At 40.4% G+C, this 26309-nt stretch overlaps 1 protein-coding gene across 2 annotated transcripts in view; it reads right to left on the bottom strand.

Moving 5' to 3' along the window:
• The window catches only part of DDX6 (DEAD-box helicase 6), a 59557-nt gene that overhangs the window by 15243 nt on the left and 18005 nt on the right, over positions 1 to 26309 (bottom strand). The window contains exons 4-10 of one of the 2 annotated variants that reach the window (XM_027773364.1): positions 20956 to 21085; positions 18044 to 18190; positions 11649 to 11743; positions 8196 to 8318; positions 7601 to 7729; positions 6197 to 6313; positions 1454 to 1517 (exon numbers count right to left, since the gene is read on the bottom strand). In XM_027773364.1, the coding sequence (XP_027629165.1) occupies positions 1454 to 1517; positions 6197 to 6313; positions 7601 to 7729; positions 8196 to 8318; positions 11649 to 11743; positions 18044 to 18190; positions 20956 to 21085 (805 nt within the window). Of the gene's footprint in view, positions 1 to 1453; positions 1518 to 2884; positions 2949 to 6196; positions 6314 to 7600; positions 7730 to 8195; positions 8319 to 11648; positions 11744 to 18043; positions 18191 to 20955; positions 21086 to 26309 lie in introns of both variants that reach the window. The other variant, XM_006152290.2, reaches the window with a different exon arrangement.

The following is a 26309-nucleotide window of genomic DNA, read 5'->3' on the forward strand; positions in this document are numbered from 1 at the left end:
TCCAAGAGGAGAATGGAGGAGAAGGGATTGTGGTGTGGCCATCCCCCCTGGGGGGGGATTTCTCGCTTTCTGTCTCTATGTCTCTCTCTGTCTGTCTGGCGAGCACACGCACCCTATAGCGAAAACCTATCCAAAAAAAAAGAAAGAAAAAGTCACCTTAACCACCATGCTACCGGCTGAACCCCCCCAAAACTTTGTTCTCTAATAGAAGAACAATTAATAGCAAATGGCACCTGTCTGCCAGAAACTCTAAATTTGCTTAACAACTCTCAGTATTTCACTGAGGAACTATTTCCTCTTCTAAACAATATACCCAAGTACAGGAAAAACACATATAAAATATATATAAAAGAAATATAAGTATAAAATTTATACATATAGAGCCAGCTAGTGTTGTGGTGGTTGGGGAAGCTGGTTCCCACACAGTCAACTGCATGTATGCCCAGAATCCCCAGAGGCACATAGAGGGGAATGCAGTTTGACCACCCCCAAGGGGGTGATTTCTTACTTTCTCTCTTATTCTCTGTCTCTGGTGAGCACACTTGCCCTACAGGAAAAAGTAAAAAACAAAACAACACACATACATATACAGGATGATCATCTTTAATCCAAAATTCAAAAACTTTTTGAGTGAAAACATGATGCCGCTACTGGAAAATTCTGCACCTGACCTCATATGATGGGTTAACAGGCAAAAAATGTAGCAGTATTAAAATACAGTCTAAGATTTCCTTCAAGGCTGTGTATAAATAAAGTGTATAAATGAATTTCTGGTTAGACTTGGGTCCCACAAAAATCCAAAAAATATTGAAATTTCAAACATCTCTGGTCCTAAGCATTTCAGACAAAAGATCTTCAACTTCTATGAACTTTCCCCCTACCCCTTTCCTTTCTTTCTTTTTTAGGGTACACAGGCTTTCCAGAGAGACAAAGAGGGAAAATGAGAAATTACCCCCTAGGGGTGTTGGCCACACAGCAAACCTTTCTCTTTCATTTTCCTCTCTGGATTTTGGGCACACACAGCATCTAGATTTTCAAGCCACTGGGTCCTCTCCTGACAGGAGAATGGAAGAGAAGGGATAGTGGCATGGCTATCTCCACTAGAGGAGGATTTCTCACTTTCCTTCTCTCTCGTCGCTTTCTGGTGAGCTCACACACTGTAAATGGCACAAACCTGAAATAATTAGACTCTGAAACCATCTGTATGTATTTCAAGGTCAGGTCTACCAAATGTATTAAGTCATAGCTACATTAATCGCACTTTCAGATGTGAGGCAGAGAAATAAGCAAGAAATATGTAAGCTATTTTATAGTCCTTTTCATGATTCTTTCAAATTTTGAAAAAGCAGTGGTAGGGGTGCACTGGAGTATGTTACAGGGTGCATAAAGAGAAAAAAAAAAAATCAGAACTAAGGTGAAAAATAATGGGTAAAGGAAATACAAAACTACTTACCAGTGCAAACAAGATTGCGGCATAAGCCATTTCGAAAATCATGAAATACACGATTTCGATGTTCCTAGGAAAAAAGGCAATAAATTTCACTTGATTGAAATTCACATAAAGCCTAAACTCTTCTACTGGTGTCTATCCACTTAGTTCCTTATCCCCAAAATCTGTTCATACAAAGGATCTGTGACACTAAGCTTCAAAACTAAATGAGAAAGCCAGCAAGTGGTTTGGTGGTTAAGGTGCTGGAATTCCCACATGGCCAACCACAGTTCCAGTCCCGGACCTGGCAGCTTCTCTCTCTCTCTCTTTCTCTCTTTCTGTCAAAACTCATGTGAAAATAATAATAAAGTTAAATAAATTAAAAAAAAAACTGAAAGAATATACCAACACTAAACTAACTCTTCAAGAAATTATGAAGGGAGTACTATATCAGGAAAACTAAAGAGACAAACAGAAATTAGAGAACAAAAAACAACCAAGAAAATGGCCAACTTAATGGTAAGAACAAATCCAGGAATATCAATAATAATGTTGAATGATAAGGGATTAAATTCTACAATCAAGAGACACAACTTGGCAGAGCAGATTTAAAAAATAGAAATCCGCTATCTGTTTCCACAAAAAAACGTATGTCATGGATAAAGACATACATAGGCAGTATTAAAATACAGTCTAAGATTTCCTTCAAGGCTGTGTATAAATAAAGTGTATAAATGAATTTCTGGTTAGACTTGGGTCCCACAAAAATCCAAAAAATATTGAAATTTCAAACATCTCTGGTCCTAAGCATTTCAGACAAAAGATCTTCAACTTCTATGAACTTTCCCCCTACCCCTTTCCTTTCTTTCTTTTTTAGGGTACACAGGCTTTCCAGAGAGACAAAGAGGGAAAATGAGAAATTACCCCCTAGGGGTGTTGGCCACACAGCAAACCTTTCTCTTTCATTTTCCTCTCTGGATTTTGGGCACACACAGCATCTAGATTTTCAAGCCACTGGGTCCTCTCCTGACAGGAGAATGGAAGAGAAGGGATAGTGGCATGGCTATCTCCACTAGAAGGGATAGTGGCATGGCTATCTCCACTAGAGGAGGATTTCTCACTTTCCTTCTCTCTCGTCGCTTTCTGGTGAGCTCACACACTGTAAATGGCACAAACCTGAAATAATTAGACTCTGAAACCATCTGTATGTATTTCAAGGTCAGGTCTACCAAATGTATTAAGTCATAGCTACATTAATCGCACTTTCAGATGTGAGGCAGAGAAATAAGCAAGAAATATGTAAGCTATTTTATAGTCCTTTTCATGATTCTTTCAAATTTTGAAAAAGCAGTGGTAGGGGTGCACTGGAGTATGTTACAGGGTGCATAAAGAGAAAAAAAAAAAATCAGAACTAAGGTGAAAAATAATGGGTAAAGGAAATACAAAACTACTTACCAGTGCAAACAAGATTGCGGCATAAGCCATTTCGAAAATCATGAAATACACGATTTCGATGTTCCTAGGAAAAAAGGCAATAAATTTCACTTGATTGAAATTCACATAAAGCCTAAACTCTTCTACTGGTGTCTATCCACTTAGTTCCTTATCCCCAAAATCTGTTCATACAAAGGATCTGTGACACTAAGCTTCAAAACTAAATGAGAAAGCCAGCAAGTGGTTTGGTGGTTAAGGTGCTGGAATTCCCACATGGCCAACCACAGTTCCAGTCCCGGACCTGGCAGCTTCTCTCTCTCTCTCTTTCTCTCTTTCTGTCAAAACTCATGTGAAAATAATAATAAAGTTAAATAAATTAAAAAAAAAATGCTAAAAAAACCCAACAACAACAACAAAAAAAACCCACAAACTAAATGAGACTGGGACCAGCAGGTAGCATGGTGGTTAAGTAGCTAGACCGTCCCACATGGCCGACTGTGGTTCAAGTCCTGGATCTAGTGGCTTGCTTTCTCACTTTTCCTCTCTCTCTCTCTGTCTCTCTATGGTCAAATTAAAATAAATGAATGAATAAATAAAACTAAAATAATTAAAAACAAACAAACAAAAAAACTAAATGGAAATTAAACTCTGTTAGTCTACAGAAACATTTTTTCCTGTTTTTATTCATCCTCATTTCTGAAAGACAGTTTAACTGGATGTAGAAAGTCTCACACTTTGGGACTAGCAGTTAGTGTAATGGTTATGTCGCTGAACTCCCATGTAGCCAACCACGGTTCGAGTCCCAGACCCAGTAGCTTAAACTCACACCGGGTGCATGTGCATGCGTGCCCAAGATCCCAAGAGGAGAATGAAGCAGAAGGGATTGTGGTGTGGCCATCCCTCCTGGGGGGTGATTTCTTGCTATTTCTCTGTCTTTCCCCACGTTTTCATTATTGCTGTGTGTGTGTCACACAAATATACACCTTATTCCCCCCCCACATAGGGTGTGTGCACTCTCTGGAGAGACAAAGAGAGAGGGAAAGTGAGAAATCACCCCTCAAGAAGGGACGTTCAAGCCATAACCCCTTCTCCATTCTCCTCTTGGGGTTTTGGGCACACATGCACAGGCATCCCCCATGAGTTTCAAGTCAGAGTTTGGGTCTTGAACCAGATAGCCATGTCAGAGTTAGCATCATACCACCTGCTAGCCCCATGTTTGTTTCATCTGGCCCAAACTGCTTTCTTATGAAATTTCAGGTTGTAGCTACCAACAAAAAAAAGTTATAGACACAAGCTACCAATATTTTGTTAACTCAAATTCTGAAATTTAGAACTGCCTGCCTTTTCTGGGGAAATAATGAAGAAAAAAAAACCCTATCAGCTAAGAGGCACATAAACAAACTAAACATCAAGCTCAGTGCAGCCTAACAGAACTCCTCATAGTGAGTGAACGGCCTGTACTTGTACTCCCCAACACAGTAGCCACTAGCCACAGGTGTGACTGAGCAACTGAGATGTGGGTAATGTGACAGGGGACCTGAGTTTTGGTTTTAGGCTTTTGCAATAGGGCACATGCGTACACTGTAAAACAAAGAGGGAAAATGAGAAATCACCCCTCAGGGGGATGGCTATGCTCCAATGGCTTCTCCATCCTCTCGTGATTTTAGGCATGGGCACACTTGCACATATTGTTGATTTTCAAGCCCCTGAGTCTGGGATTCAAACTGTGGTTGGCCATGTAGGAATTCAGAGCCTTAACCATGACCTGGTCCCAGGACCTGAATTTTTAAAAATTTTATTCATCATGCAAGCATGTGCAAGAGAAAAAAGAGAAAACACACAGTCTTTATAGGGTGTCTCATCCGCGCTCACTCTCCTCTCCCTAGTCCTCAGCTCTTCAGAACTCTGGGCATATGCACATGCACCTGGAGTGTTTTCAGGCCAGCTGGGGGTGCGAACTTGTGGGCAGTCATGTGGCCTGGCTTCTTGCACTGCAGTTCTTTTGCAACTAACTGTGCCACCAGGTTGGATAAAAAATTGTTTAAATAGCCATATGTGACTAGTAGTTACCATGAACAGGGCAAACCTAGACACTTACTTGAGGAAGGAAGAGAAGTAGAAAATTTCACCTTTGTATCCTACTCAATAGCTTACAAAGTACTCATTCATAAATGATCTCAATCTTCCTAACAATCCATTGAAGTATAAATATATACTACTGCCCTTGTAATATTAGAAAATGTTGTAACCTCTCTAATGGGTCTATGGCCCGTTAGGTGGCACAGAGGTTTGGGAAGTTAGATACTACATGGTTGACTGTGTGGTTTGACATCTGGGCCTGGTGGCTTGAAAAACATGCTGGGCATAGGAACTACATGCCCAAAATCCTGAGAGGACTAGTGAGAAGAGACTGGAATGTGGCAATCCCCCTAGGGGGCAATTTCTCACTTTCTTCCTACCCCCCGACGCCTGGGAGCACATATGTACCCACACCCTAGAGCAAAACTTAAATGGTCCTATGGCCATTAAGGAATATCCTTCAACTCAGGACATTTGGAGAAGCATTAGAACAAAACAAAATCCGGGCCAATAGGTGGCACAGAGGTTAAGGCAGCTGGATTCCAGATGGTGGACCCTCAGTTTGAGACCTGGATGCTTGAAAATCATTCTAGGCACCTGTGCATTTATGCCCCAAATCCCAAGGAGAGATGGAAGAGAAGGGACTGTGGTGTGGCCATCTCCCCTGGGGGATTTCTCACTGTCCTTTTCTCTGTCTCTCTCCAGTGAGTGCACATGCCCAGAAGCAAATTAAATAAATAGATATAATTCTGCCAGTATGATAGTTAAGGGCGCTGGACTCCCACATGGCTGACCACAGTTCGAGTTCTGGCCCTGACAGCTTGCTTTTCCACTTTCTCTCCCTCTCTTCGACCCTCTCAGGTCAAATTAAAATAAATGAATAAATAAATAAAGCTAACAAACAAAACATAATGCTTAAAAAAATGAAATATACGGGACCAGCAGTTGGTGTAATGGCTATGTTGCTAGACTACCATGTACTTGACTGCGGTTTGAGTCCCAAACCCAGTGGCTTTAACTCACACTGGGCGTGTGTATGTAAGTGCCCAAGATTCCGACAGGAGAAGGGATTGTGGCGTAACCATCCCTCTTAGGGGGTGATTTCTCGCTTTCTGTCTCTCTGCCTCTATCTCTCTCCGGTGACTGCACATGCCCTATAGCAAAAACATCTCAAAAAAATAAATATACAAAATCCAAGAAATATTTAGCAAAAGGTTTTTAGTTAAATCTTTTAAGTTCTAGTTTTACACTCACCTGCCTCATTTTAGCATGGATATAGAAGCAAGAATAACCCAGTTGAGAAATCTTCTTGGCTAGCAATTCAACTCGCTGAGAGGAATTACAGAAAATGATTGACTGGTTTATCTGAAGCTGAGCACAAGAAAAAGAGGTATGAGAAAGAGAAATAGAAACTTTCATTTGGTTTTCTGAATCTTGAAAACATTGACTAGCAAACAAGCAGCATCAAAAACATGGTTTAAAACTAGAATTTCATGATATGAAATGGAAAGTCACAAAAATTCTAAATATTTATTTAATAGTTGCAGATGATTTTCAGGTTTTACTGTAGAACTATGATTTCATAAGACCAACGTAACTGCCGGCAAGGATAAAACACAGTTAATTCTCATTATTCATAGTAGTTATATTCTATAAAGTCAGGGCAAACACGGAATTAGCAAATACAGAATCTTTGCATCAACAGAAAATAAAGGATGAGGTTCTTGGGAGCCTCTAGTCACAAGTTTCTGGCCAAGAGATGTACACAGAAGCTTGTTTTATGTGTTTCCAAATGTTGGAGAATATTGTATTTAACATACATAAAACAACCAACACCACTATAACTAATACCTGTATGCAGTTTATTTAACACACACTTTCTCTGCAAGGCCTATCAGCCTTTTTGAGGTTAGCATTGGGCAACTCCTTAGCACTACGAAGAGGGGCTATTTTAAACAACAAAATTAAGAACCAAATGTACAACAATGCGAAAAATGTGGCATTATATAAGGGCTGTGAAAAACAAATTTGTTCAGAACAGGAGACCTTAGCTAGGAATGTGAATGTCAGATGAGTCTTTCTTTTCCCACAACACTGTGTATACTCATAAACGACCATGAAAGTCTTTTAATATTGATTTTTGGGGTTACCAATAGATTTTAGTGACTAGACAAATTCATCATGTGAATAACTATAACTGAGGTAAAATTATTTCAGGGTAAGATAAAAAAAATCAATCATACAGATCTACCTCAGATCAACAACTGGGGAACCAGCAGTTAGCGTAATGGCTATGTTGCTGGACTCCCACGCAGTCGACCGCGGTTCGCGTCCCGGACCCGGTGGCTTAAAACTCACGCTGGGCGCGTGTGCATGTGTGCCCAAGATCTCAAGAGGAGAATGGAGAAGGGATTGTGGCATGGCCATTCCCCTGGGGTGTGATTTCTCGCTTTCTGTCTCTATGTCTCTGTCTGTCCGGCGAGTGCACACGCCCTACAGCAAAAACCCTTCCAAAAAAAAAAAAAAAACCTGAAAATGCCTTTTAGGAAACATTGAAGACTTTTATCCACAGGGAAGATTGGTAGGAAATTCAAGCAATTATCTGTCCCACTAGGATGTCATAATGGCTAGTATTTAGAGTGGCAGCCTCCTACTCACTCTGGAGAAAAGTGTGTTGAGGCAGTGTACTTTCTGGCGCTCAGTTACGTATGCGTAGTACTGAGTTACTCCCTTCAGAGTTAGTTCCTCCATCAGGTTAATCTCATAAGGTTTCTGCAAATGGGAATTCTGGGGAAAACAGAAAAAGCAACAAAGAAGAATCATATACTCAAATGAAAGCAGTTTAATCCAAAATACACCCCCATACAGGTGTCTGATAAACTCTGTAAGAAATGCATCTCTCTTCAAGACATGTATAAAATCTGTGCTATAAAAGAAAGAAATTGTCATAGAGATAAGGTCTTAAAATTCAATTATTTTGTACATCATATATATAGAATAAGGCAGTGATCAATGCACCCAGCATTAATAGTTATGCTAGCCTATTACCAACGCTACATGAAAAAATAATGCAAACAAATTACTATTATAACTTTAAAAAAAAATCAGATAATTTATATATAACTCTTAACTTACCAACTGAAGAAAAAGTAAAAAATTATGATATAATCAACAGAAAGTATATGCAATGTTAAGTTGTAAGTGGATTAAAAGGCAATAAGATGGCACTAATTCTAAATAGACTTATACTCACCATGAACTTCTGTACACTAAGAGGGAAAGTAGCAGAATATAGCAAAATTTGCCTGTTTTTAGGTAGCGTGAGAATAATATCCTCCATTATCTGCACAAAATCCTGTGATAGCAACTTATCTGCCTATAGTACAAAAAGAAGGAAATTTTAAAACAATGAAATTATGTCTAAAGCCTTTAGTTAATGTATGGACAAAAACCCCAAGGAACCACCCATCCATGCAATGGTCCTAGTTACGTTTAAGTTCTCTCAAAAAGTGCAGAATCCAACAGCACCAGTGCGAAGTTCCTGAGTCTAGGAAACGTTTACAATCCCCGTATTTCAGGGAAAACAATTCTAGATTAATAAAACCCTTACTCCCATGACAAAATTTTAATGTGATTAGCATGCTAAAGGGGTATTATGTGGAGAGTTTTAGAAGTACAGGTTGTAGAGTCAAATTACCTGGGTTAAACTCTTCTTTTATGTATTAGCTGTGGTGGGATATTACTTAACCACTCTGTAATTTCCCAAAGTGTAAACTGGGATATCTACATACTGTAGGAACTATTTTATAGGATACCTACATTACACAGTTGTTGTACAAATTAAAAAAAAAAAAAGTGAAAGCACTCAGTGCTGGCATATGATGATTAACAAATGTTAATTGCCTGTCATTACTTAAAGAAAAGAATTTAATCCAAATTAGATCATGATGAGGCCAGCAGGTTGCATGGGGGTTAAAGGCGTTGGATTCTCACATGGCCGACCACGGTTCAAGTCCGGACCTGGTGGCTTGCTTTCTTACTTTCCCTCTCTCTCTCTCTGGTCAAATTAAAAAATAATAACAACAGAGGCCGGCAGGTAGCGTGGTGGTTAAGGGCGCTGGAATCCCACTTTGCTGACAGTGATTCAAGTTTCAGACCTGGCGGCTTGCTTTCTTACTTTCCCACTCTCTCACTCTGTTACCCTATGGTCAAAATAAATAAAAGATAAAATAATTCTTAAACACACACACACACACACACAACAGACTGAATTAATTTTAAAAAAATCAGATCATGATCAACAAACTAATTAAATAAAACAAAAATCAAGTGGGAAAGGAGGGGCCAGAGAGTAGTTCAGTGGCAAAAGCAATAATGTGAGTTGGGGCACCAGGGAGCTATCAGAGACTTTCTGATTAGGCTGGTCATGTGTGCTCATGATGTGGGGCTGGCTGGAGCTGGGGTGGACTAAAATGTCAAGACCCTATCTGAGAGTGCTGTCTCTCATTCATGAAACAAAAAACATACAAAAAAAGAAAATAAGAAAACTAAAAGTAAGTGGGGCCAGCAGGTGGTGTGGTGGTTTAGGGCGTTGGACTCCCACATGGCCGACTGCGGTTTGAGTCCTGGGCCTGGAGGCTTGTTTTCCCACTTTCTCTCGCTCTGTCCCTCTGGTCAAAATTAAATAAACGAATAAAGTTAAACAAAATAATCCTTTAATTAAAAAAAACTAAAAGGAAGTAACTTTTGTCAAAATATTCACTAATAATGATACATAAAACACTGCAAGGTCCCAGGGAATGAGTTGAGTATGGGACTAAAAGGGACTTATGGGGGGAACCAGCAGTTAGTATAATGGCTATGTCGCTGGACTCCCATGTAGTTGACCGTGGTTCGCGTCCCAGACCCGGCGGCTTAAAACTCACGCCGGGCGCGTGTGCGTGCATGCCCAAGATCCCAAGAGGAGAACGGAGGAAAAGGGACTGCGGCATGACCATCCCCCCTGGGGGGTGATTTCTCGCTTTCTGTCTCTATGTCTCTCTCTGTCTGTCTGGGGAGCGCAGCCCCCTAAAAAAAAAAACCCCTCCAAAAAAAAAAAAAAAAATCAAGGGACTTATGGGCTGGCAGGTCAAGTGTGGCAAGTGTGGTGGTTAGGGAGCTGGACTCCCACATGGCCAACCATGGCTTAAGTCCCGGACCTAGTGGCTTGCTTTCTTTCCCTGTTTCTCTCTCTGGTCAGATTAAAGAAATGATAATAAATAAATAAATAAATTCCCTTTTTTTTCAAGGGCACTTATAACCTGGTGAGGTAATACATTTAACAGAAAACAAAAACTAAGTAACACAAAGCAATATATACACAGAAATGAAGAGGTTTTAAAGACATATGTGGTTTTATAAAATGTATTTCTGAACAGAGACAGATTTAGAATGAACTTGGCTTTGAAGTTATCCAGCAACTCTTTTCTTTTTTGAGAGGTTTTTGCTACAGGGCACATGCGCTCGCCAGAAAGACAGAGAGAGACACAGAGACAGAAAGCGAGAAATCACCCCCCAAGGGGATGGCCACGCCACGGTCCCTTCTCTGTCCTCCTCTCGGGATCTTGGGCACGCACACACATGCGCCTGGCGTGAGCTTTAAGCCACTGGGTCCGGGATGCGAACTACAGTTGGCTACATGGGAGTCCAGCGACATAGTCATTATGCTAACTGCTGGTCCCTCCAGCAACTCTTTTTGAAAAACAAAAATGAAAACTAAGCTATACGGCATCCCTGAGAAAGAAATAAGGCTAACTCCCATGAGTGCCTATCACTGATTGACTTTAAAAGACAAAATATATTCTATAGGCAAATTAGTTTAAACTGACCATTAATTATTTTTTCTGGCTTGTTTTTTCTTTTGAAGTTTTTGTTAAAGGGTGTGTGCACTTGCCACAGAGAGAGGGAAAGTGAGAAATCACTCCCTAAGGGGGATGGCCACACCACAATCCTCTCTCCTTCACTCTCTCAGGATTTTGGGCATACATGCACATGCACTGGGTATGGTTCTTAAGCCGTGGGGTCTAGGACTCAAACCATGAAGTTGGCAATGTGGGATCCAGTGCCTTTAACTTCCGTGCTAGCTGCTGGCCCATCATTATGTGTTTTTGTAGAGGATCGTAACAACTTGCTCCATTCAGTAGCAGTTATGATATATAACACACAGAACAACACAAAATACTACATGGGTAAGAGACATTACCTCATCCAACACTATCATCTGGACATGATCAACCTTTGCTACTCCTTTCTTGATAAGATCCAGGATTCTCCCAGGGGTAGCGATCACCACATGCACTATACAAGATTTAGAAAACATATTTTCATTAACTTTGGCTTGGGCAAAAAGGGTATTATAAAGGCTCACCTACATACCTCTAAATCACTCCCTAAGGGGGATGGCCACACCACAATCCTCTCTCCTTCACTCTCTCAGGATTTTGGGCATACATGCACATGCACTGGGTATGGTTCTTAAGCCGTGGGGTCTAGGACTCAAACCATGAAGTTGGCAATGTGGGATCCAGTGCCTTTAACTTCCGTGCTAGCTGCTGGCCCATCATTATGTGTTTTTGTAGAGGATCGTAACAACTTGCTCCATTCAGTAGCAGTTATGATATATAACACACAGAACAACACAAAATACTACATGGGTAAGAGACATTACCTCATCCAACACTATCATCTGGACATGATCAACCTTTGCTACTCCTTTCTTGATAAGATCCAGGATTCTCCCAGGGGTAGCGATCACCACATGCACTATACAAGATTTAGAAAACATATTTTCATTAACTTTGGCTTGGGCAAAAAGGGTATTATAAAGGCTCACCTACATACCTCTTTATCAGAAACTCTACAATAGAGGTAGAAGTAACACAAAACCATGCAGAAGTGTTTTAGAATATGAATTTCCATTACCCTATCTGAATGGCAAGACAATACATTTCACTTCTACACCTGTTGGATTACCTCCTCCTGAATCACTTACTTCCAATAAACAGGAGGCATACATTTGTACTCAGGACATCCCCAAAGAATAACAGAAGGCCCATCAAGCTTCTAACATGGCAGAAATGCCGCTAATCTACAATAGTGGTGTTCAGAACATTGTTTTAAGGATCAAACAAGATAATCATTTAAAACAACCATGGTCCAGGGCCAGCCCATGACGTGGTGGTAAAAGCAGCTCTCCATGGTTGACTGCATGGTTTGAGACCCAGGCCCAGTGACTTGAAAAACTTAATGTGCATGCATGCCCAAAATCCCAACAGGAGAGAAAAAATGGATAAAGGTTTGCAGCATGGCAATCCCCCACGGGTAGTTACTTTCTCATTTTCCTTTTCTTTCTCTCTTTCTCTAGTGAGTACACCCACTCTCTGGCAACTTAAAAACAAACAAAAACCACTGCTAGGCCTGTCAGATGGAGTGGTGTCTAAGGTAGCTAGATTCCCGCATGGCTGGCTGTGCACTTCAAGTCCAGGACCTGAGGACTTGAGAAACGCACTGGGCACCTGTGCATGTATGCCCAAAATCCAGAGAGAAGAGGAGAAGGGACTGCAGTGCGACCAGCCCCCTAGGGAGAAGGTGTGTTCTGTCTCTCTCTCTCGGGCATGCCCACACCCTATAGCAAACTAAAACAAAACTAAACTGTAGTCCAAAAACCTTAATCACATGATAATTACCACATGAAATTGATTAAATCTATACATAATTTTATGTAGATGATTTTAAAAAATTTTTGCTACATGGCATGTGTGCTTGCTGGGTGGAGAAGGGGGATGATGGTGGGAAAGCACCCAAAGCACCCCTTGGGAGGCGTGGCCACACTGCAATCCCTTCTCTTCCAATCTCCTCTCAGGATTTTGAGCACACATACACAGAATACTACTTTGATAGTCCTGGGTTCAGGACATAAACCACCTAGTTGGTCATGTTAGATCCAGCCACCTAACTACCACACCAGCGACTTGCCTCTTAAATGTTCTTTCTTGCTGTTATGTTACTTTGTTTTCATTTAGTAATATATTATGGAGCTCTCTTTACAGATCTGCTTCATTCTTTTTAAAAAAGAATTATTTAATTTTTACTTGTTCATTCCTTCATTTTAATTTGACCAGAGAGAGACACAGAAAAAAAGAGACAGAAGGAAAGTGAGAAAGCAAGCCACCAGGTCCAGGATTCGAACCGCGGTCAACCATGTGGGATTGTCCAGTGCCTTAACCACCACGCAACCGGCTGGTCCCTGGATCTGCTTCATTCTTGAATGGACTTAATGTGGAATGCCATTCAAACTGTAAATACTCCCAAAGTATTTAACCAAAGTCCTGAGAAACTTTTTAAAAATTTTGTTATTATTTTTATATATTCAATTGCCATACATCATTAAGCTTGTAGAAAGAATTTACCCAACACTGAAATACACCTCAAGACCAGTCGAGTATCCACGTCAACACGTAATAAACCGTTTCTGTGTCCCACGAATGTCTTATTTCCCTATTTTTCTCTCGAATTTCCTTCCCTACATTCTTCCCTCTCCCAACCTCCTTCCACACTGTACCCAGTACCGATAACTATTTTCAGTGGTTTTATGCCCCCCCAATCTTTCAGTCTCTATCATAGAGTGCCAACAGTCAGTGTATGTTAAGTGGAGACATGAATGTCTCTCTTTCATAACCTGATTTGCTTCACTCAGCAATAGATCTTCCATATCCATCCACTTTCTACCAAATCCAAGGGTACTGTTTTTTTTGGGGGTTTTTTTGTTTGTTTTTTTATATGGCCTAATGATATCCCATGGAATGTATGTGTCACACACTTTTTCAATCCATTCTTCTGTTCATGGGCATTTAGGTTGGTTCCATGTTTTAGCAATAAGGAATAATGCCACAATAAACATTATTTGTGCAAGCACTTTTCTGAATGAGTATTCTCCTGTTCTTTGGGTAGATACCCAGGAGTGGAATGGCTGGATAATGTGGTGGTTGTATGTGTAGGTCTTTGAGGAACCTCCATATTGCTTTCCAGTTTCTGGACCAATTTACATTCCCGCCAACAGGGTAGAAGAGTTCTCCTTTCACCACAACCTTGCCAACACTTAACATTTTTTGTATTTTTCTTTTTTGGAGAGGTTTTTTCATTTCGCTATAAGGCACAAGCGCTTGCCAGAAAGAGAGACAGAAAGCGAGAAACCACCACCACCACCACCCCTGGGGTGGATGGATGGCCACACTGCAATCCCTTCACTTCCATTTTCTGCTCAGAATCTTGGGCATGCACGCACACTCACCCGGCGTGAGTTTAAGCCACTGGGTCCAGGACTCAAACCATGGTCAACTATATGGGAGTTCAGAAGCATAGCAGTTATGCCAACTGCTGGTCCCTTTTGTACTTTTAATCTTCACCATTCTGACAGGGGTTAGGTGGTATCTCACTGTGGTTTTAATCTTTATCTCCCTTACATTGAGCATTCCTTCATATGCTTTTTGGCTGTTTGTATATACTTTAAAGCTTTTATTCAGTTAATTTTCCAATCTTTTAATTGGGTTAATAATTTTTTTCCCAGTAAGCTGCTTGAGTTCCCTGTGGACTCTACTTATCAGTCCTGTATCTGAGGCATAGTTTACAAAAATATTCTCCCATTCAGAGCGTTATCAATTCACACTAATTACTGCATCTTTTGCTGTGCAGAAACTTTTTTGGAGAGGTTTTTACTATAGGGCATGTGCACTCGCCAGAAAGACAGAGACAGAGTGAGAAATCATCCCCCAGAGGGGATGGCCACACTGCAATCCCTTCTCTATTCTCCTCTCGGGATCATGGGTATGCACGCAGATGCACCCGGCGTGAGTTTAAACCACCGAGTCCAGGGCTCGAACCACGGTTGCCTACATGGGAGTTCAGCGACATAGCCATTATGCTAACTGCTGGTCCCAACTGTGTAGAAACTTCTTAATCTGATGTAATCTGACTTGTCTATTTTTGGGATTACTGCCTGTGCTTTGGAGGTCTTACTTAAAAAGTATTTGCATGCCCCAGTGTCTCCCAGTTTCTCCAGTGTTTTCCACCAGTTTTATAATTTGAGGTCTTAGGTTTAAATCTTTGACCCATGAGTTGGTTTTTGTTAATGGTGAAAGATGGGGGTCCAGTTTCATCTTTCTGTAGGTGGATACCAGTTTTTTCTAGCACCATTTGCTAAGAGGCTTTCCTTTTCCCAATAGATTGAGTGATATCCTTTGCCTTCCATTGGTCCATCTGCCTGTTTCTGTGCCAATACCATGCTGTTTTATCACAGCTTTATAAAATATTTGGGGGCCAGGGAGTGAGATGCCAAGCATACCACTCTTCTTGCACAAGACTGCTTTGATAATACAGGTTCTTTCATGATTTCAGACAAATGCTATGATTGCCTTGTCTAGATCTGTGAGAATGTCTCTGGTAATTTGATCGGAACTGCGCCAAACATGTAGATTAATTTGGGCACAACTGCCATATTGATTATATTAATTCTTCTAATCCAGGAACATGGGACATCCTTCCACAATTTTGTGTCATTGTCAATGTCTCAGATTTTCATAGTTTTCCTTGTAAAAGGTCTTTGACTTCCTTAGTTAGGTTTATCCATAGGTATCTTACACATTTTGTGGCTATGGTAAAAGGGATTACTTTTTTCAGTTCTACCTCATTCAGGTGGTTGTTCATATATAAAAATGCTATTGAGGCCGGCAGGTGGCGTGGTAGTTGGGGGCGCTGGACTCCCACATTGCTGTCAGTGGTTCAAGTCCTGGACCAGGCGGCTTGCTTTCTCATTCCATCCCCTTCTCTCTGCCTCTCTCTGGTCAAATTTAAATAAATAAAAAATAAAGTTAAAAAAGCTATCGATATTTGGATGTTGATTTTGTATTCTGACACTTTACTATATTCATTTATTACTTCAAAAGGTTTCTTCATGGAAACCTTTAGGTCATTCAAGTATCCCATTACGTCATCTGAAAATAAAGGATTTTTTCAACTCTTCTTTGCCTATCTGAATGCCTTTTATATTATTCTTTTCTGATTGTCTTTTCTGGCTAAGATTTCCAGCACTAATGAAAAGGAGTTAAAGTAGGCAGCCTTGTATCAGTTTTCAGCCTTTCCCCATTCCATATGTTAGCTATGGGATTTTCATATATGGCTTTATTGTGTTGAGAAATGGCCCTCCCGTGACAATTTTGCTTAGAGTCTTAATTATAAAGGTATGTTGTGTTTTGATGCTTTTTCTGCCATCGATTGAAATATCATATGGTTTTTATCATTCTTTCTGTTAAAATGGTGTATTACACTTATGTTTTTGCATATGTTGAACCACCCTTACATCCCTGGAATAAAGCCTACCTGGTCATGATGCATTCTTTTTTATATGTTGTTGGATACGATTTGCAGGTATCTTACTGAAAATTTTCACATCTAAATTCATCAGAGATATTGGTCTGTAGTTTTCTTTTTTTGTCATGCCTTTATCTGTTTTAGGGGTGAGGATGGTAGAGGTTTCATAAAATGAGTTTGGAAGGATTCCTTCCTTTTGGATCTTTAGAAATAACTTGAGTAGAATGAGGGTAAAAATTTTGTAGAATTTAGAAGTGAAGCAATCAGGGCCTGGACTTTTCTTTGTTGGGAGATTATTTATTACTGATTCAATCTCATTGCTTATTATGAGTCTATTCAGGCTTTCTATGTCCTCCTGATTTAATCTTGGTAGACTATATGTGCCCAGGATTTTGTCTATCTCTTCCAGGTTCTCTTGGCTTATAGTCGCTAACTGTATCCTCTCATGATCAAAAGATTTCTACTTCTATTGTGTCTGTTGTAATATTGCCTGTTTCATTGCAAATTCTTGTTTCCTTTCTTCTTTTTAATCAGTCTAGCTAATAGTGTGTCAATCTTAATCTTTTCAAAAAAAAAAAAAAAGGTTTTCTTTTCATTTACTTTCCATATGGCTCATTTATTCTCAATTTCATTTATTTTTGGGCAAATCTTTATTATTTCTTTTCTCCTGGAATTTTTTGGATTTTTAATTGCTATTTTTCCAATTCTCTGAGGCATGATGTTATCTATTTGCTACCTCCCCATCTTTTTTATGCACACTAATTGTGAATTTCCCTCTTATGACTGCTTTTGCGGTTTCTCATAGATTATGAAAATTCGTATACTCAGTCCTGAGAAACTTAGTTTAGTACAACTTTTCAGTACTACAAACCACACTGTCCAAGACAGATCATTTAAACCCTCATGTCGCAAGATAACCTATTTTCTCCCAAATTCACAATTAGTTACTAATGCTTTTGAGCCTTGCCAATTAGATAGGTAGAGTTAATACACAGTTGTGGGGCCGGCTGGTGGTATGGTGGTTACTGTGCTGGACTCCCACATGGCCGACTGTCGTTTGAGTCCCGGATGTGATGACTTCTTTCTCATTTTCCCTCTCTTTCTCTGGGCAAATTGAAAAATAAGTAATAACAAATAAAGTTAGATAAATAATAAAAAAACCCACATAATTGCTACCTTTATTTATGTTTTACAATGTAAAGATTGAATATCTTTTCAATTACCACCATTTGCCTTTTTTCCTCAAATGGCTGTTTCCTTTACTCATTTTCCTACTGAAGTTTTTCTGTCAATGAATGAATAAATAAAATTGAAAAGAAAGATTTTTGCTATAGAGTGCATGCACTTGCTAGAGAGACAGAGATGGAAAGTGAGAAATCAACCCCCAGGGGGATGGCCACGCCACAATCCCTTCTCCTCTCGTCTCCCCTTGGGATTTTGGGCGCGCGCACACACACACATACACACGCGCGCACACACACACATACACACGCGCGCACCCAGTGTGAGTTTTAAGCCTCCAGGTTCAGGACTCGAACTGTGGTTGACTACGTGGGGAGTCCAATGACGTAACCACTACACAATTCGTTGGTCTCATGTTCTTTGATTCTTAAAAACATTTAAAAACAATTAACTGAAAGGAAGCACCTGTGACTAAACTGCAGCGAGCCACACTACCGTAAATCAATCATTTCCTACCTGTATCGTCAAGCCTCATTATGTCATCTCGTAAATTGGTTCCTCCTGTGGTTGCCATCACTTTGGCCCCTCCCATGTGTTTGCTGACCTGGATGCAAATTTGACTGACCTGTAGAGCAAGTTCTCTAGTGGGAACAATCACCATTGCTGGAAAACAAAGAACAGAGGAAAAAGTAATATATCACATTTTAAATTTAAAAAGGTAGAAAAATATTTGCTCCTTAACACAGATAATGTGATTTATTAAAAAATTAAATCACAGGGCTGGCAGGTCATGTAGTAACTGAGGTGCTGGACTCCGACATGGCCAACCACGGCTTGAATCCCGGACCTGGCGACTTGCTTTCTCACTTTTCCTCTCTCTGGTTAAAAAAAAAAAATTAAAAAAAAAAAAAAAGACAATAAACAAAATTAAATAATTCTTTAAAAATCTGAATCATAATAAGCCTAACATTATGAGAAATCAAATGAACAAATATCACTGAGGAACAGGTTATGGTGTAGCAGTGATGCAAATGGACACATGTCCCCACATGGCAATGGTCCTAGCTTTGAATCTCAGGACCACCTTGAATACACCAGGCACATGCATGTGCCCATGATCTAGGCACCTTGAGATTGGGGATAGACTGCAATGTGAAGATATACCTGTTGGGACCATCTGTCTCACCACTGCTCTCTCACACACAAGTAAATAAATGAAAAAAAAAAAAGTATATATGTGTATGCACATATATATATAAAATAATGTATACATGGTACACATATTTGTAGGAGAAAGGCAGGTGTCAAAGGATTGGGAATGGTAACACTACAATCCCTTTTCCTCTCTTTCTCCAATAGGGATTTTGGGTACATATACCCAGGGTATTTTTCAAGCCAACTTGAACCATGTTGCTGGCCATGTAGGATCCAGCCACCTTCACCATCATACCATGGGCTGATCCGTAAATAAATACACAAATAGCACCAGCTGCTGTGACACAAAGGGAGGTTGGAAGCTACACTGGAAAAGCAGGTTTCCTTCCTGGGTTAGCCTAATGCACTGCTCTGTATACATACCTCTAATCCCAGCTCAATGGGAGGTTGGGGCAGGAGAACTGCCACATAGAAAGACTTTCCCTTCCACTGCCTCTCATATAGAGGAAAAGAAAAAGGAGAAACTACTGTAGCATTCCAGATTCAGACTTTCTAGCAATACTATGTAAATACTGTACCCTTTTCTACCTTTTTCTTTCCTTTTTTAAAGAATTATTTTATTTAACTTTATTTATTTTAATTTGACTGGGGTGGGGGGTGGTAAGGGGAGGGAAGAATGGGGCAGAGAGAGCTGCCAGGTCTGAGACTCGAACCATGGTCAGCCATGTAGCAGTCCAACGCACCTAAGCACCACACCACCTACCAGACCTTCTTTACTTTTTTTTTTTTATAGCCAAGGGACACAAGTGCTAACAGAAACAGAAGCAGGAAAAAACACCCACCCAAAGGGTATGATCACATCGTGACCCCTTTTTCCATCCTGTCAATATCTGGAGCATGCATGCACATGCACCTGGTATATTTTTCAAACCACCGGGGCTGAGATTCACACTACGGTTGACCAGGTGGGATCCAGCTCCCTTAACCACTAAGCTATGGGACCAGCCCCACTGTTCGTACACCCATACACACTTTTTCTTTTTTTAAGTTTGCTATAGGGTATGCATGCTTGCCAGATAGAGACGGAGAAAGAGAGAGAAAATGAGAGAGCAGAGTGGTGGTGGTGGGATAAGCACACTATAGTCCCTTTCCCTCAACTCTCTTCGTGGCATTTTGGGCATAGCATGCACACACACCTGACGTGTTTTTAAGCAGCCAGGTCTAGGACTTCAACAGTGCACACGGCCATGTATGACCCACCACCGTAACAACCAGTATACCACCTGCTGGCCCTGCAATTTTCTAAGTACAAACCTTTAAAGGGTTCTTTGATCTAGCAACCAACAGTCGAAAGTTTATTAACTTAATAGATCTAAGAGATCTAACTACATTTGACAGTAAAGAGATTCACTAACAGGAAACTTCTGCTGCCTAGGTTCTACTTACTCAGGTCATATGAATGTCAACAGAAATGGTAATTACAGATCAAGAAAGCTGAAAATTTAAGAAAAGCTTTAGAGGTGAAATCTTAATATTAACAGCTTGCCCTGGGTACACCTAGAGAAATTTATTTCTTCCCCACTGCCTAAGCTCATAGAGTTACAAACTGACAAGCCCTTACACAAAAGTAGTTCATGTTTGTTTTTTCTTTTTTTGAGAGGTTTTTGCTACAGGGTACGTGCGCTCACCAGACAGAGACAGAGAGACAGAAGGCGAGAAATCACCCTCCAGGGGGGATGGCCACGCCACAATCCCTTCTCCTCCATTCTCCTCTTGGGATCTTGGGCACGCACACACACACGCCCGGTGTGAGTTTAAGCCACCGGGTTCAGGACTTGAACCACGGTTGACTACGTGGGAGTCCAGCGACATAGCCATTATGCTAATGCTGGTCCCAAGTAGTTCATGTTTCTATAAGGAACTCAACACACACAACTGGCACAAGAAATAAAACTTAATTCTACAGTTTATAAGTAGTAACATGAACCTCTCATGATCTTAGTTTATTGGGTAATAATACTTTTTTCTACCTATCTCACGAAAGGTGACACAGCATCAATATTTAAACCACCATTTTATTTTTAAAAATAAATATTTTACTCTATTTTATTCATCATTATTTTGACTTAACCAGAGAGAGAGAGAGAGAGAAAGTGAGAATAGGACTTGAACTATGGTCGGCCATGTGGAAGTCCAGTGCACTCAACCACCACACCATCTGCTGGCCACTAAACCACCATCTTAAATTTAAAACAAACTTTTCTCCAACTAACCTTGTATATTGTCCTTCTTCAGGTCTAGCCGTTCAAGTAAGGGAATGAGGTAGGCACCGCTCTTGCCTGTTCCATTTTTTGCTCTAGCTAAGATATCCCTACCAGATAAAGCAATGGGAATGCTCTCCTCCTAAAAAAGAGAAGACAATACAAAATTACTTGTGCATAAAAATAGTACATAAGCAAACCCTTCCCTAAAATAGGGTACTGCTTTGAAGTGTTCTACATTTGCCTTTTAAATGAATGCATGAGACCTAAATAAACTAGCAAGACCAGTCAATATCACCACCATCATCAACCAATACTTACCAAAACTGCTCACAGAAAATTTTTTTAAAAGAATCATTTAATTAATTGTATTGCCATACATTATTTTTAAATTTGCAATGGGGTATATGTGCTGAGAGAGAGAAATAGAGAAAGTGAGAAAGCAAGCCGCTTAGGCCCCTGATGTGAAGGATCTGGACTGTCAGCCATGTGGGACCCCAGCACTTTAGCCACTACATCACCTGCTGACCCCACAAAGAATCATTTTAAATAGTATTCTAACAAAAACTGTGGATGTATATGTACATGAAGTAAACAAAAAAACTACAGAAATCTGGGTCGTCAACCCAGAAGTAGGATTTAAAAATACAGACAAAAAAAAAAGCTATTTCAATTAAAAATTGAACAAAAGACAGGGACCGGCAGATAGCCTAATAATTACATCATTGGACTCTCTAAAGGGCAACCATGATTCGAGTCCCAGACCTAGTGGCTTGAAAAATCACACCAGGCACGTTGTGTGTGTATGTTCAAAATCCTAAGAGGAGTGTGGAGGAGAAGGGATTGCAGCACCCCCAGGGGGGGTGATTGCTCACTTTCCCTCTCACCGTGTCAGTCTGTTTCTCTCTGGCAAATGCATGCTTCCTAATGCAAAAATCTCTAAAAATAAATAGAAAAAAATAAACAAAAAAAACCCCTACTGCACAAACAATTCTAGGGAAACATTATATACATATATTTGAGACTGTTAAGTAAATCTGACCACAAAAAATGTAGCTTGGAAAGCTCATCTTTGCACACATAGGCTGGAAAAGTTTAATCTCATTCCTATTTGGCACGCATTATTACACAACCCTCCAAGGTCTGACTCACAGCCATCTTCTCTGTCTTGACCTGTGATTCACTGGGGGCTAAATTCTACCTGTTATCTCAATCATGGCACATGATTGAGAGTGACTTACCATTTATATGTTTAGCTTACTCTGACATGTATGTTTTAAAGATATTGTGTTCAATTGACTTAGGACAAATTTCTCAGACAGTAGCAAATAATTCCCAACAGTAACTGAAAAGTAAATACATATACACAGAAATTAAAAAGGAAAACACATACAGAGAAAACAGAACATATAGGCAATGCTCAGCTAACAAAGTCCTACAGACAAACAGCAATACAACCAGGTCCCAAAGATGTCCCAGTTGCTTAACAATGGGCTCTCAGCTAGACAACTGTGTTAGAAGAGTATTCCACCTGAAAAAGAATTAAGGTCCCAAACCTCTAAACTTATTTTAAAGAAGTCTCTGTAAGCTCTATGTTAAGGTCATTATCAAATAATAGTAATAATAAAAAACACTGAATCGTCCTAAATTTAACTTTATGGGTCAGCTACCTAGAGAAAACTTGCCTTCTGACTTACAATTCTAGTACCTAATACCAATGGTGGTTAAGTTTACGAGACAAATAGAATAGCTACTAGACTCTAGGTGATCAGATTTTATAAAGTGGCTCCAAAAAGAAAACAGTGGTAAGACCCCAAATCAGACTTCAAGTAAATAATTCAAACAGATTTGTTGTTGTTATAATAAAGTATGGGACCCTAACCCAAACTAGTTAAAGCCCATGACTTGGTCCTAAAAGACAACTAGAAATTATACTGACAACAGCTTAGAATAAGAAGCGTTGACAGCCTTTGCCATTTCAATCATCCTATCAAACATATTTAGGACTAAAAATGACACTTCACAGATAAAGAAATCTGTTTTTTCTCATATGACATTCGTTTCCCTTTATCATCCAACTAAAGGCATGAGGAACTTCATGGAGCAGTGTTCCTATTTGTGTTCCTATTTGTTACAAAGCCCTTGCCAAATAAACCCCTAAAAGTAGTTAAGTTTGACATTTTTAGATAGCTCTTACTATGTTACGATCCTCCTGCCTCTGCAACTATATAGGTTCATGCCCCCATATCCAGCTTGTACGGTAAGCCAGGAATCGAACCCAGGCCTTCCATATGGCCTCGGTCTGCCATACAGCAGTATCAACCAGCAAACACTACCACAGTTGGGCCAAAAACAGTTTACGTACTATAAAAGCCTGTATTTTTTTTTGGAGAGGTTTGTGCTATAAGGTGCATGGGCTCACCAGATAAGACAGACAGAAAACGAGAAATCACCCTCCCCCCGGGGGGATGGCCACGCTGTAATCCCTTCTCCTCCATTCTCCTCTTGGGATTTTGGGCATGCATGCACACGTGCCCAGCATGAGTTTAAGCCATCCGGTCCAGGACTCGAACCACGGTCGACAACATGGAAGTCCAGCGACATAGTCATTACGCCAACTGTTGGCCCGATAAAAGTCTCTGTTGTTAATTTGTGATTCCCATGCAATGAAGATAAAGTTAATTATAATTCTTAACTAAAAGAAGCAAAGCACATTTATTGTTCCCAATGAAGTATTTATCATTTCCTGTCACACAAACAGTAAACACACAAGTAGGCCCTTACTTGCCATGGTTTTATATATAGCAGGTAAATTTTAAACAAGGGCTGAAAGGAACAGGAGTGTGATAAGGACATGATACCAGTAATCAAATATTTAGCAACAAAAATTTATTAAAAGATTCAGCAAAAAGGTCAAATAATTGGAAACTAAACAGCTGATTCTAGAGCCCTGAATTTCAAATAGAATTGAACATATTTTCTAGTTAAAGGGCAAATATAGTACTTGAGTTATTATATCTATTATATTTTATATAACCAAATTTGAAAGGTGACTATCCAGTGCACAGGTTTGTTTTGTTTTTATAAGATTTCTGCCAGAGTGTTAGACTCCCACATGGCCGACCACAGTTCGAGTCCCAAACCTGGTGACTTGCTTTCCCACTTTCCTTCTCTGTCTCTCTCTCACTCTGTACCCATCCCATCAAATTAAATTAAATTAAGTTCCCAAAATTCTTAAAAAAAAAAAAAATTTTACCATGGGGTGCATAAGCACACCAGACACACAGAGACAGGGAAAATGAGAAATCACCCTCCAAGTATGGTGGCCATGCTGCAATCCCTTTTTCTCCACTGTCCTCTTGAGATTATAGCATGCACCTATGCCCAGAGTTAATTTCAAGCTGCTAGGTCTGGGACTCAAAGCTTGAAGTAAGCCTTCTGCAATCCAGAGCCTTAATCGCCATGCCACCTTTTTGCCCATAGGTTATTTTAAGGGAGATTTTTGCTATAAGTGTATGTGCTTGCAGGAGAGTCAGAGATACAGAAACCAAGAAATCTCGGGATTTGGGTCATGCATGCATATGCGCCCAGCATGACTTTAAGCCACCAGGTCCGGGACTGGAACTGCAGTTGACTACGTGGGAGTCCAGCGACATAGCCATTATGCCAACTGCTGGTCCAAAAAAAAGTATTTTTAACATTAAAAAAAATAACCTGTGGGATCAGAATCCCAAGATCCTGCGAGGAGAAGGGATTACAGCATGGCCATTCCCCCTGGGGGGGTGATTTCTCATTTTCTGTCTCTGTCTTTCTAGAAAGCGCATGTGCCCTGTAGCAAAAACCTTCCTCTTCCCCCCCCAAAAAAACCCCATAAACTTTTAAAAAAGAATTCACAAACTTTTAAAAAGAATTTTTTTTTTGGAATTATTTCATTTCATTTATTTTAATTTGAACAGAAAAAGATATATGAAGAGAGAAGAAAGCAAGCAAGCCACCAGGTCTGTCCAGCGCCTCAACCACCATGCCACCAAAATGTTAGAAATACTTTTTTTTTTGGAGAGGTTTTTGTTACAGGGTGTGTGTGCTCCCTAGAAAGGCAGAGACAGAGAGATAGAAAGCGAGAAATCACCCCCCACCGGGGGGATGGCCACACCACAATCCCTCCTCCTCCATTCTCCTCTCTGGATCTTGGACACACGCGCCCGGCGTGAGTTTAAGCCACTGGGACCAGGACTTGAACTGCGGTCGACTACATGGGAGTCCAGCAACATAGCCATTATGTTAACTGCTGGTCCCCTCTACTGACTTTTTTTATACATCAGGTAATGTTTTCTCTTGCTTTTAGAATGAAGTATCCTTAATGTTTCAGGTGAGATGATCTGTCTGTTCCCCAAATGAGGCGAGAGGGAAGATGCTTAGACTGGTAATTCAGCCTTCTCAAAGGAAGACTGCACACACCTGTGGGGGCCAGGGAGGGCCTTACCCTGGACCAAAGCTGCCTAAGACAACTTTCTGGGATGATGGAAACATCCAGCGACCTAGGCTGCCTGAGATGATAGCCAATAGCCACACATGGTGTTAGAAATACTTTTAAAATGTTAGTTTTTGGGGGCTGGCAGGTGGCATGGTGGACAAAGGGGCAGGATTCCCATATGGCCGACCACAGTTCGAGTCCTGGACCTGGCAGATTTCTTGCTGTCCCCCGTCTGTCTGGTCAAATTAAAATATAACAATACACAAAATTAAATAAATAATTCTCTTTTAAAAAAATGTTAGTTTTCTGGGGCTGGCAGGCGGCATGGTGGTTAAGGTGCTAGACTCCCTCATGGCTGATAGCAGTTCAAGTCCTAGACCTGGAGGCTTGCTTTCTGATGCTCCCCTATTCCCCACATCCCTTCAAATTTAGAAAAAAGGGACCATCAGATGGCACAGTGGTCTTGTTGCAGCATTCCCACATGGCAGATCGTGATTTGAGTCCCAAACCTGGTAGCTAGAAAAATCACACTGGAGAGTGTTCTGTGTGCCCAAGATTCCAGGAAGAGAAGGGACTGTGAAGTGGATATCCCTATGGGGTGATTTCTCACTTTCCGTCTTACTGCGCCTGTCTACCTCTGGCAAGTGGCCATGCCCTAAGGCAAAACTCCTTTGGAGGAAAAATAAATTAAAAAATAATAATGACAAATAAAATTAAATAAGAACAATTTATTTTTATTTTTATTTTTTTTGGAGAGGTTTTTGCTATAGGGCATGTGTGCTTGCCAGACAGAGACAGAAAGCGAGAAATCACCCTCTGGGAGGATGGCCACGCTGCAATCCCTTCTCCTCCATTCTCCTCTCTGGATCTTGGGCACGCAAGCACACGCTTC

The sequence above is a fragment of the Tupaia chinensis genome, unplaced genomic scaffold (assembly GCF_000334495.1).
Source record: "Tupaia chinensis unplaced genomic scaffold, TupChi_1.0 Scaffold000348_1, whole genome shotgun sequence".
In the NCBI taxonomy this organism is placed as follows: Eukaryota; Metazoa; Chordata; class Mammalia; order Scandentia; family Tupaiidae; genus Tupaia; species Tupaia belangeri.